This window comes from Dermacentor variabilis, chromosome 7 (genome assembly GCF_050947875.1).
Source record: "Dermacentor variabilis isolate Ectoservices chromosome 7, ASM5094787v1, whole genome shotgun sequence".
NCBI classification, from domain to species: Eukaryota; Metazoa; Arthropoda; class Arachnida; order Ixodida; family Ixodidae; genus Dermacentor; species Dermacentor variabilis.
Window position 1 is genome coordinate 1,902,190 of NC_134574.1, and position 13,061 is coordinate 1,915,250.

At 46.3% G+C, this 13,061-nt stretch overlaps 1 protein-coding gene across 7 annotated transcripts in view; it reads right to left on the reverse strand.

Annotated features, from left to right (window-relative positions):
- LOC142587282 (uncharacterized) overlaps positions 1-13,061 on the reverse strand; it is a 378,424-nt gene that overhangs the window by 143,908 nt on the left and 221,455 nt on the right. For 5 of the 7 annotated variants that reach the window (XM_075698153.1, XM_075698158.1, XM_075698156.1 and 2 more), the window contains exon 12: positions 6,429-6,513. In XM_075698153.1, coding sequence (XP_075554268.1) covers positions 6,429-6,513 — 85 coding nt within the window. The remainder of the gene's footprint in view (positions 1-6,428; positions 6,514-13,061) is intronic. The other 2 variants (XM_075698155.1, XM_075698154.1) reach the window with 1 other exon arrangement.

The window sequence follows — 13,061 nt, forward strand, 5'->3', positions numbered from 1 at the left end:
CGCTGTCGCTATTGTGTTGTCGGTTCGACGGCCGATCGCGCAGGGTTCGGTCGAACGATGGTGGGCACGCTGATTTTGCTGGTGCCTTCGACAAGAAAGCCTGTCGCAGTACAACTCACGCTCGTCGGTTGCGTTGTTGTCGACCTGGTATGATAAAAAGGTTTCAGTGACACACAATAGTCGGTCAATCATTGGAGTGAACGTCTTGTCGGTCTCGTATCGACCCAGTGCTGCCGGGACTTACGAGTACGTGCAGTATGGAACGCACTGCCACCACCAGTGTGAGGACCGATGCTGCAAAAAGACATTGTCAGCAACGCCCAAGTGTAATGCGCGTTTTTTTTTTTTTTTTTTTTGTTATATGTATTAGCGAGCCATTCATGAAAAGCGGCAACTACCTGGCTCACAGTGCAGTCCGGACAACTCGAACGATGCCCTGGCCGAGTTGTCCGGACTCTTTTAAAGTGGAGTTGCGGTCTTACACTACACACGTTTTCGGCACCGCACCGACGTTGAGCTACCAGTAGAGTTTCAACGCGGTACACGGCACGAGTGTTTGAAGCAGCGTGCGTCCGAGCTATTTTTTTTTGGGGGGGACTTCCCGGCGCACGGCCACGCACACGACCCTTCCAAAACGTTTCACGACTAATCTGATAGGGCATGGCGCATGCGCCGTCGCACCTTAAAGAGGCAGATTGCCTTTTTGAGATGCTTCGAGCAGACTAAATTTCATTTTGGACCAATTTATAGTAGAAGAAATTTCATTTTGTAGCAGTTTGGAGCAGGCCAACTAAATTTTGGTGGTATAATGGAATATGGCAGTGCACTTCAAAACCACAATCAAACACAGGGCCTCTTCCATTTTCGAAGTTCTGGCAGCCAGCCAGCATCCAGAGGGCAGCCAGCTAGTTCCGGTCCTGATAGAAAGTCACATAAGCTTGGATCCCATGACAACCCGAAGCTGCCCGAAGTTTGCAAAATTGAACGCCGGGTTGGGGGCAGCTGGCCGCAGGATAAATGTAAACATGCTGCCAGCATGGCAGCACCTGGCAAGGCCAGCGCGCACTCGGCGTAGTCGGCCCATTTACGCGTTGCCAGCTTAAAAAGATGTACAGCTGCATTTGGGCATACGGTCACTTTTGTAACCTAGCCAAAGAAGAAGCGAGAAAGGTGATTCTGATTACGAAGAAGTGGGGGGCTGGGATGATCTGTAATAAACAGTGATGACCGCCTTGCCGGTCTAGTTACCTGTTTTATTACACATTTGGAGCAGATGCATATGGATTCTTGTGCTACTCGCATGAGCCGCACCGATTTTCCATGGACAATGTTCACAGATGTTACAGTTTCCCATGATAAGCCGGTGAACGTTGCACATTGTGTCTACGGTGAAGAGCGGTCCTGTTCAGGTGAGCACGTCATATTGAACTCTTACTACTGCAACTTGTCTACCTGAAGTCGAACGCTGGCAAGAGCTCTCAAGAAAGCCATTAGTGATCCCCAGCATGACACAGACATTGTGCGTCCTTGTGAGCTTCGCGGTTCTACCGCAACAAATCCTGTCTTCACGAAAACGGAAGTAACCTCTCGTAACTGCGATTTAGAGGACCACAGTGCAAGTACGCTGGTGCACAATATAACGAAGTTGCAAAAAACGAATGCCAGAATCAGCAGTAACTATTTCGTGTTTTATTGCAAGCAAACTTTCGGCAAATGAGGAAGACACCCATGCAGCTTGTCGGGCCGGAGGTCTATGACTGGTTGTACACAGGAAGTGCCCAGGAATGGCTTGAATTTTACAAATACACCTGTGACAGGAATTGCTCGCGAGACAATAAAGACAAAGTTATGAACATGCGTCTGTACTTGGGAGGTAATGCAAAGATTTGGCATGAGCTTCTAGCTTCTGAAAAAGGCGAATGCCCATGGAGTAGATTGAAACAGCTTTTTTTTTTCATTCAGTGAGAACAAGTTTCAAAGCTGGGATAAAGCTATGTCTTACAAGTACAACTCCGGGCTGGTTCTTGACTATTTCTTTGAGAAATGGAGACTACTGCAGTTAGCTCTGACTCTGCTCTATCTCAGGCTTCACTCATCGTGCTCATTATGCTGGGACTTCTGGAAGACATGCGGTAGCGTGTTCAGCTTCAAAAGTCAAACAAAACAGAAGTTACTACAAAATATAAAAGAGCTGTGTTATAACGTTGAGCAACCTGTGAGCAGTTATGATAATGTGAAATCCCAAGATGATCTGGCCCCATAGAATAAACAAGTTGCATATCAAGAGGAGATCAGGAAGGCAGCTACACACACCCCTGATTACAATTCACCGCGACCACAACAGAAAATATTTCTTGTAGAGCGCACCAACTTGGTATATATTTCGGTGCATGTAAATGGAAAAGAAGTCAGTGCGTTAATTGACAGTGGAGCTTCCATCCCAGTTGTGAACAAGAAATATATACTGGACTTGAACCAAGTGAGAGATTTTCCAGTCAATGTGTACGGATACGACGGCAAAAGTAAGTGCACAAGAATGGGTGGAAGCAATCGTCACGTGTCAGAGTAAGAGTATCAAAACCTGAGCGTTGGTCCTCGATGGAGTAAAATATCAAATGATTTTGTCACGCCAAGTAAAGCAAGAGCTCCGTCTAAATCCTTATTGGGATGACCAAGTTACTACTCAAGATGATGGCCAGTTATCATCATTCTCCCTATTTAGTGAAAGCTTATTTTAAAGAGGAAAAGAACCGCGACTTCCGACGGGACATGACGTGACGAAGGAGTGGACAGGAGAGCGGTAGTCAAGCCTTCGGAAGCCTGCTACAGTGGATGACGTCACCAGAATGCACGCGGAGCTCCTCTGTGTAGGAGGTTATCCTAAGGCTACATCCAAGTTTAAAGTACCGTTCGAACTTTGAGATACAGTAAAGCCTTGTTAAACTGTACCCGCTTAAACAGTAGTTTCGTTTTAAATTTAGTAAAGTCAAATCTACAACTAAGCGGCCGTTAAACATAATGTATTTTGTATCCGCGTAAACCGGACCAGCTTAGTGTGTATGTATCGGTTAACACGTAGTGTTTCCACATTTTGTCGCGCAAACACTGCGGTGCGTTGTCTCCATCAGGCGGCCTGGCAGAACGACAAGCACCCTGTGCGTTTGCGCATGTAGCCATAGCCATATCAACATCAACATCATTTTGCCGCCATGCCAGAGAGCGTTATTGTGGCGTTGTGGCATCGTGCAATCAAGGACTCGGGTCATGCCGAAGCTCGGATAAAAAAGACGTCGGGTGCTCAGCATAGAAGAAAAATTAGACATAGTTTGTGCTATTGAACGTGACACGAAGAAGTTGGCGCTGGCATGTGACAGAGATCTACTGTTGACTACGGTGTGTGGCATTTGGAATACGAAGTAGTTGCTCAGCAGCGCTTCTGTGACTGCGAAGAGATGTTGGCTACGAGTTTCGGCTTTTCGCCATTGTTGCCTCTGTTGTTGCCGAAGTGTCGACTAGCGACAGTGATGAGGACGACAGTGAAAGCAACAGCATGGGCGATTCAGGCGCGACAGTGGCAGAAGCTGCGTGTTATGTCAGCCTCATGAATGCAATCGTCGCGAAGAGAACAGCACCCCGCAATGAAAAAGGCGTCCCACGACTTTTGCAGTGCTACCGCTTGCGTGCACGGAGAATATGTAATACCAACGAGGAATTTGCCATGCGAGTGTTAGTCGAGAAGAGGGGGCTGGCTGAAAAGCTGGCTCACAGCTTCAGAAAGTTTGAGGCCGCAGTCGTCGCTGCTAGGCCACGGCGGCATGAAACGAAAATAACACGTTTATCGCGCAAAGTAAATAAATACTGCATGTTTTTTCCCTTTCATCGCACTCTCTCTGAGTTCCATTTTTGACAGGTAAGTGGGCGATTTCATGCTATTTCGGTTAAGCACTACTACCATTTAGAACATACTTTTTCCCAGCTCTGGCCAACTACGGTTTAGCGAGGTTTCACTGTACCAGGAAAACTCTTGGCTACAGTTGATACGCTGCCATGCATCAGCACCCTGAATGCATCTCCCTTGGATGCAGTGGATCTCTTTGTGGCAGAAACGGTGGCAGCTACATACAAAGTTTTGCCACTCAATCTGGAGGATGTGCATCAAGCACAAAGCTCAGATGGTGAATACTTATCTCCTTCTGTGAGCGTGGGTGGCCTTGGAAGTCCAAGCTGCCGCAGCATGGCTCCACATGTTCTTCGGTGGTTGATGAAGCGGCTCAAAGATGTCTGTCTGGTGATTCCATCGTCACTCCGTTCAGCAGTCTAGGCAATGCTACACGAGGGATATCAAGGCATTACCAGAAGTAAAGCCCTCGCATGAGATTCAGTATGGTAGCCTGGCACCTCTACAGACATTACCTCTCTGGTCGCCACTGCGAGAAATGTGCTTCCACTCAAGTTAACTTTTCCAAGCTTCTTATCCCGACCCCTCTCCCTGGTCATCCATGGGAACTTCTTGGCATGGACTTATTTCATTTCAGTGGGGAAATCTTCCTCCTGGTAGTTAGATACTATGCCAGTTTCCCGGAAGTAATAAATTTAAGGAGAACAACAGCTCAAGCTGTCACAGATGCGCTAAAAACCATATTCGCTTGCCATGGGATACCCAAAGAAGCTCGATCTGACGATGGCGTGCCATTTTTGTCATGAGAGTTTGGAGCCTTTGATTTCTTCATAAGACAAGTAGTCCGCATTACGCCCAGTCAAACAGAGTAATAAAGAGGATGGTCATCAAAAACCTCTTCCCACAAGGCGAAAGACAACAACCTGGCTCCTCTAAGCTACAGGGACACCCCAGGCATCAATGGTTTTAGCACGGCTCAGCTTTTGATGAGTCGTCAGCTGAGGAACAAATTCCCCAGGAGGGAAGAGTTGCAGCATCCAAACTGGCCACTGACGTAGACAGTAGTGATGGGAGACGCGTCCTACAAAAGGAAGCAAGAAACAACAAGCACCATCAAACCTGTGGGGTCTCTCACACCCGTGCTCTTGGGACAAAGGAATGACAACACAGTAGTGCAAACAATCACAAGGGCATTTATTGCACCTTTCATAGATCAATGCCTGCTGGCCGAGTTGCTATCCACAAAACATGCCGATGGGCGCGCGACAAATCTAGAAGTCCGACTTACCGCGACCTGGTAGCGAGCGAATATGTTCGCCCCATGCTGGATCCAAACGCCTGGTCATTTGCGTGTACGGTCACGCGGACGGTGTCCAAGGCGGCCACGCGAGACGGTCTCGCAGAAGCATGGGTCGGCGCACGCGCAGCACGGCATGTCCGTCCCGCTTGCTACCCGAACCCAAAGAGAGTGCCTTGTCTTCCCGGCGCCCGAGTAACCCGCCGCGGCGCGACACTTGCGCCATCTCTCGCACTGCAGTTGTACCACTCCGACCGCCGCGGGCGCCAGGCCACGCGAGCCGTGCAGGAAAACAGCATATCAGGGGATGCGTGAGAGTCGCGCATCCCCACAAACCAGACATCAAATGCAACTTCCAGCAGGTCAGCCAGTCTGAGTGTGGCGGGAAAATGTAAAAGGAACTGTACTAAGCTTGGCACAGAGGCCCAGGAGCTCCATTGTAGAAACAGGGCAAGGGAGTGTCTTGCAGAACAACACGTGCCACCTTGTCCCCTTCATTACCAGCACCATCGCGGGCTTCCTCAGAATCAGCTGAAATGCAAGTTGCTCCTCCAACTTCTCAAGACCCTCCCAGTGTGACTGAAACAGCGAGTGACTCGGGACAGTCACTGGGACAGGCTGGCGATCGTGATGGTGTCGTTCGGCCGGACCACATGAAAGGGGGGGACATGTAGAGGCCACCACTCTACAATGTGGTAGTTAGTGGCACCCCCATTTATGCGATGGAGGTTTGCACGCAGTTCAATAAACAGTGTTTGTATGAGTTCAACCAGGACTGGTGGTCTCACTTGAATCTCCCACGGCCACGCTCTGGTTACCGCCATACAAAGGCTGTGAACGTAACAAATACCTCTTGCAAGCTCACCGGCTACAATTCTTAAGTTGCAATATGTGCTGTAAAGTATTTAGCTATCAAGTTAATTAATGATTTTTGTTAATGGGTTGAATATGTGTTTCGATTTTTCCTGCTAGTATTATTTGTCTCTATGAATAATCCAACTCAAGGAAAATAATTATTCTATCTGTAACGGGTGATCTTAAAAAATTTCATAAAACTTAAAAATTATCACTCTGTATCACTGTATAAGTAGGCAAAGTGTTCTCAATAAAGATTAGTTGCGAGTAGCGCTTTTCCCGTGTGTAGGTGTTTTCTCTTGCTCCACCTTGCAACTGCACTTACCAATATTCATCGTAAAATCCCAGCAACATGCATGCAATGGCTGTCATGCTTACCAAATACCAAGATCCAGGCATATGCAGACTCACCAAGTGAGGTATCGAGGTAACCATCCTCCACGCGTGACAGACCTGGGCGACCCTGAAAAATAGTACAAGGTTAAAACGGACAAAGAGATGGCTAAGGTGACTTCAGCACAGATGCAGTGCCATGCTGAGACACATTAGAAGCAAGAAAAAAAAAATGTCATTCCAATTGCAATCATACACACTGAGGAAGAACCATGGTGACATTGTAGTGCGCATATATAAACAAAAGACGTGATGGGACGACTAGTGACGTACTACAGTAATACTATAGAAATGTGCCCATCAGGCACACCTGGCAACGCTAGACACACCTTTCTTTGTGCAAACAGCAAGAAACTGACACTGCCCACACTACCATCCATCTCATACAGTAATTTCATTCACCCTCGCGTAAAAAAGCAACACCATAGGGTGGGAAAATAGGCAATGTCGAGAGCAAGGAAATAGGGAGAACAGAAGACTGGTTCTTGGCAAAGTGAGGAGATATGTGCAATATGTGCTACAAAATTCTAACTGAATGTGGCTGGCTTTTTGGCACATTATACACACCATTGAGAGGGATTTAACCTAGATCCTGCCTCTGCAAGCTTGCATCACAGCCACATTAGAAAGTTCTCTTCTTAGACTAATCTTTCTACTTTAGAACCTATGCATTTCCAAAGATTGGGACAAGGCGATTGTCCAGGTCTTTTCTTCTTTTGTGCTTGCAGTAAACTATCATTGTGACCAGTTACAGTGGCTTATTATTATTATCATTGATGATGATTGATTAATTTTAGTGGCGCAAGGGGCAGATATGGCCAAAGAGTGCCAAGGAAAAAATAATGAATGCACTGTGCATGGTAAAATGAAAAAAGAAAAGAAAGTGAGTTGGTAAAGGGCCCCTCATCAGGCCACATAGTAAATTTTGGTTAGGCTGGAAGTTATGTGCCCTCCAAGTTATCTGTTACCACAATATGTGTTCTTAGTGAAGGTTTCGACAAAAAATCGTCTGGTCAGGCATTCAAGCGAGAAAGGTTTGCAGCCACTGACCAAGTCAAACCAAAAGAAAAACGTTTCGGAACCCGTACGAGTTCCTTGTTCACAATGAGGTGGACAAGACGAGTAGTGGCATATTAAAGGCTAAGTTTGTGACATAATGACTGATAGTAGATGATTGGCATGCTTCCTGTCGCTCAGTTCATGGTTCCGGTTGTTGTTTGGATGAAGAATGACCCAAGAAGAAGCCACATTGTCAGATTTCGTTCTGTGACTAAAATTGCCATGTTGTCCCAATCTGTGTGATGTCCAGACATATGCGCATGCTCAGCAAGCGCACTAGAAGCGATATCTTCATTTTTGATGTCACGCTGGAGCTCCTTGAGTCGCCGTGTGAACTTGCCAGTTTCGCCAATATAGACCTGGCTGCAACCGCTGCAAGGAACCCGGTAGACAACCCAGGTAAGTTGATATCTGGTAGGCAGTCCTTAACGTTCACAAGCAAGTTCCGTAGCTTGGAGTTTGACACGTTCCCAATGCACAAGTTGTACTTCGCAAACACGCACGACAAAGCTTCGCTTATCCCGCGAACATAGGGAATGCCTGCACTAGTGGAAAAAAAAAATCTTCAGGTTAGCTGTCACTGGCTGCAAAACTTTCTTTTCAATTCTTGCCACAAGATGGTCGGGGTAGCCATTTATGGAAAGTTCCTGCCGTACCATCTTCAGCTCGAATTACTTCTGTCGGTTTGTCCGAAATTTTGCGGACACTGTGTGCCGCCCTCTTAATCAGCTCCTCAAGAAGGACGCTGCCTTCATTTGGGGCCCTGAGCAAGCTGGTGCTTTCACCGAGCTGATTGGGCTGCTTACCTCCCAGCCCATTCTCACTCACTTTGATGCGTCAGCTGCAAAGAACTCCATTCCGATGCCAGTGGCCATGGTATCGGAGCTATCTTGGCAGAGAAACAACAAGGGCAAGAACATGTTATTGCCTACGCCAGCCGCCTTCTTTCCCCTGCCACGCACAAGTATTCTATCACTGAACGCGAGTCTGGCTCTCGTTTGGGCAGTGGGCAAATTCTGCCCCTATTTGTACGGCTGGCGATTCACAGTCGTCAATGATCACAACGCTCTGTGTTGGCTTTCGTCCCAGAAAGATCCCTCAGGGCACCTTGGCCGCTGGGCTCTGCGCCTTCAAGAATACAACTATTCAGTTGTATACAAGACTGGCCGGTTACATCAAGATGCAGACTGCTTGTCGCGCCATCCTGTCGACCCACCTGATGTTTCTGCGACCGGCATCCCTGTCACTCTCTTTGGTCTCTCTCTGGCTGCTTTTCGCGATATTGGAGCGGAACAACGCCGGGACGCCTCCTTACAAGACCTTATTCAATGGCTCCCTTCAACGATGCCCGATCCTTCCCTTCGCATATTTGAACTTCACAATGGCATATTGTACTGCTCTAACATGCGCCTGAACAGCCCTGACCGACTCTTCATTGTGCCTGAGCATCTGCGTCAGACTGTTCTCGCCCAGCTCCATGATGTACCGACTGCTGGACACCTTGGCGTGTCACGGACTTATGACCGCGTTCATCGGTGCTTCTTTTGGCCTAGTCTATACCGTGACATCTGCCGTTATATCGCTGCGTGTGACCTTTGTCATTAGTAAAGGCAAGGCGCGGAAGACCAGGACTCAAGAAGAAGAACACAAACGACAGGACTGGCGCCACTCCCAACTAAGTTTATTTCCACAACAAGCCTGCCTTGTGTAGGTTAATCAAGCCAAGTCACACACGAAACTTTAGAAGTAAAAAACAGCAATCTGTTGACACACAGGAATCATATCTGGCACAACATATCAAATGAGCAAACAAGAACCGCACATGGAGCAGCACGGGAAGCAATTCATCGAGTATAGTCTTTTCCAAGCCAACGGGGACAAAAAAATGAGACATAAAAAGTACCGTCCACACTTCACTATCATGGCTTCGCTGGGCACGGCAGCGCAGTTGTGATGGTGGCATCTAACCCTTTCGTCTTCGTCGTGCAGCTTTGCTTCGTCCTGCTGTGCTCCGTGGCTGTGGTGCGCACGGACCATCCTGAACACGCCAGCTTCGCACAGACTGACCAGACCAGCGCGCAAGCTATCATGGTCGAAGACTTGCACGTGCAAGATGGTCTTCACGATTCACCGTGGGACTGCAGGATACGTAACTCCACAGTGCCTGTGCAGCTGCATGACCAACAAGCAGCGCCTCACCACAGCACCCGTATAAAAGGCCTCCCTCGGCACTATGGCTTCATTGGGTATGGCAGCGCAGTTGCGATGGTGGCATCTAACCCTTTCGTCTTCGTCGTGCAGGTGAGACGATATGGTTTATGCTTTTGGTCAAACGACCCATTTCTGCTATTGCTGCCGTGCCCACGGTCTTGCCTTTTCATTGGTTCAATCAGTTGTATATTGATTTGCATCGACATCGCATTGTATTTGAGAGAACTGCTATCGTTGTGCGGTGATGTAGAATCTAACCCGAGACCTGACATAAACCAGATTGCGAAACAACTTAAGGACATAGCCGCTGATATTAAAGAAGGACACCTCGTTCAGATGGACCAAAAGTTAGACGCGTTAACAGCAATCGAGGCAAAGGTGTCATTCTTTGAAAGTGAAATAACAGATATGAAGGTGCGGTTGCAAAGGCTTGAAGAGAGAGCCGAAGACCTCGAAAATCGGAGCAGACAACCGAATCTATAAGTATATGGCCTCCCTGAAACAGAGAGAGAAAGCAGTGAAAGCCTAGAAGCGGCTGTAAACGACAACATAATTAAGAACACCCTTGGTCTGGAACCCATTCGTATTGAGCGCATCCACCGTTTAGGTAGATACACAAGAAATAAAACCAGACCAGTCAGATTCAGGCTTCTTGACACTAGACAGAAGACTCAAATATTACGAAAAGGCTACAAGCTCAAAGGCTCCAACTTGTCTATCGGAGAGGATTTCAGCCGCAAAATGCGGGAGACTAGAAAAAAACTCTGGGAAAGTGCAAAACCAAATCAGGAAAAACACGAAAAAGTCTCTTTATCATATGACAAGCTCTACATTTATGATCGCGTATTTATTTGGGATCACGAAAAAAATGAAAGGGTGTCACTACAAAAAAACATAGAAAGAAATTGTCCATCAACCCGAAGTCAAACAAGCGTGAGACCCTAACAAAGAAACTTGAGTCCCTTACAGTGCTTAATATAAATGCGAGAAGCATAGTAAACAAAGTGGAACTCCTGGAAGGACTGTTACTAGAACACAATCCCGATATAGTGCCCATCACTGAATCTTGGCTATCCCCAGATATCTTCAGTCACGAGATATCTCCACCAGGTTACTCTGTTATTCGTAAAGATAGGCTGTCTCGTGTAAAGATAGGCGGCGTGGCCCTGCTCCTTAAGAATGATATTCCATTCCTTCCACTCCCTGAGGTCTCCAACGCGGAAGCTGTATTATGTAAAATACCGTACAGTGACACTGGTATATTTGCTGGTTGCGTCTATCGAAGCCCTACTAGTGGATCCGAAGGCGTGCTTGCCTTGCAGGGATATATGCAGTTCCACGTTCATAGCAGCAGAGTAATCCTCATGGGGGACTTCAATTTACCAGACCTGAACTGGAGTACCACGCACTACACTACAGCCATATCCTCAGCACTTATGGATCTAATGCTAAATTTTAGCCTTTACCAAGTGGTCGACCAGCCAACTCACTCACAAAGCTCTACGAATAGCATACTTGATCTCATACTCATAAGTAACCATTTCCCACTTCACGCAATTGAGATGGCAATAATCGGTGGTATATCGGACCACGACATACCTAAATGTAAGCTCTCGCTTGAAGGCAACATAAAGAAGCTAAGCCTGGAGCGTACTGTACTTGATTTTCGTAGAGCAGCTCATGACTGTATTCTCACTCACCTGGCGCACGAGTTTGATGTTTTTCTCCAATAAGCTTCAGAAACGTGTTGTTATGTCAACAATTTGTGGCATCAATTTAAGTTAATCGTGCTACACTGCACAACAAACATCTCGATGAAATGTTGCAAACCACAAAAGAAAAACCCATGGATATCGCGTGAGGTTCTTCAAGTGAAGCGTAAAGTAAAAAGACTTAGACACTTAGACATATTATTAAAAGAAAAGGGTCGAATGAATCACTGAAAGAAAAACTGACCTCCGCTCTAGCCGACTTCAGAGGAAAGTTAAAAAATGCGAAGCATCATTATTTCAGCATAACATTCCCCGAGATCATTACCAACAATCCACACAGGTTTTGGAAATACTTTCGCCCGTGCTCAGGTGTGTCACCTGAACAATCTGTAGAAGAGAAAATGGCTCGAGCAAACACATTCAATAACTTTTTCTTTTCGGTTTTCACTTCAGATAATGGCTTAATACCCTCCCTACCACGTCCACCTATAACCATCAATTCATTAAGCATTACCAATGCCGGAATTCTTAATCTATTGCTTAATATCAACATCAAGAAAGCTAACAGGCCAGATAATATCCCAAATGAGTTTTTAAACATGTATGCAGAATGGTGTAAGCCAATAACTTGCCATTATATACCGCAAATCACTTGTGTCCGCACAACTACCAGATGACTGGAAAAAAGCGAAGGTGATTCCTATACATAAATCTGGCGACAGCAACGAACCTTCTAACTACAGGCCGATCTCACTTACCAGCACATCTTGTAAAATATTGGAACATATTATCTTCAAACACATCACTATATTTCTCGACCAAGAACATATATTAATACCTCAACAACATGGCTTTAGAAGTGGCCTCTCAACGATCACACAACTAAACAAAGTAGTGCATGACCTTGCGCTCAACCTAAACAACTAAAGCCAGACAGACATGATCTTCCTCGACTTCAGTAAAGCAGAAGAGCACACATTTGGGCTGGTTGGTTCATGATTACGAGCAAGTAATCAGTAACCATTCAGTAAAGCATTTGATTGTGTAAGCCATGTAAAATTAGTTGCAAAACTAGAGGCTACAATCGGGGACAGTCAGATTATTGCATGGATAAAGAACTTCTTATTGCATCGAACACAGCACGTTATTGTAGATAGCACTCCTTCCAGGTCTGTAGCTGTCACCTCCGGTGTTACCCAAGGGTCAGTACTGGGCCCATTGCTATTTTTGATCTTTATCAACGACATTGCTGCTAACATTGAATGTGACATTAAGCTTTTCACGGATGATGGTATTATTTATAAAGAAATTGTCAGTTACGCAGACGACTTATTATTAAACAGAGCACTCGATTTGGTGTCCAATTGGTGTAAAGAATGGCAAATGTCAATTAACACCAGTAAATCTGTATGCATGTCCTTTACAACAAAAAAGAAGCCTTCGGTAAAGCCCCTCTTTAGCCTTCGGAAATTACTTACGCCCTCGGTGGCACTTGCCTGAATAAAGTAAATAACCACAAATACCTAGGTTTGACATTCTCTTCTGACCTTTCATGGAACTTGCATATTGATAATATTACCTCAGTCGCATTATGCAAGCTTTTTTTTTCTTAGACGATGTTTACGCCTTGCGCCAA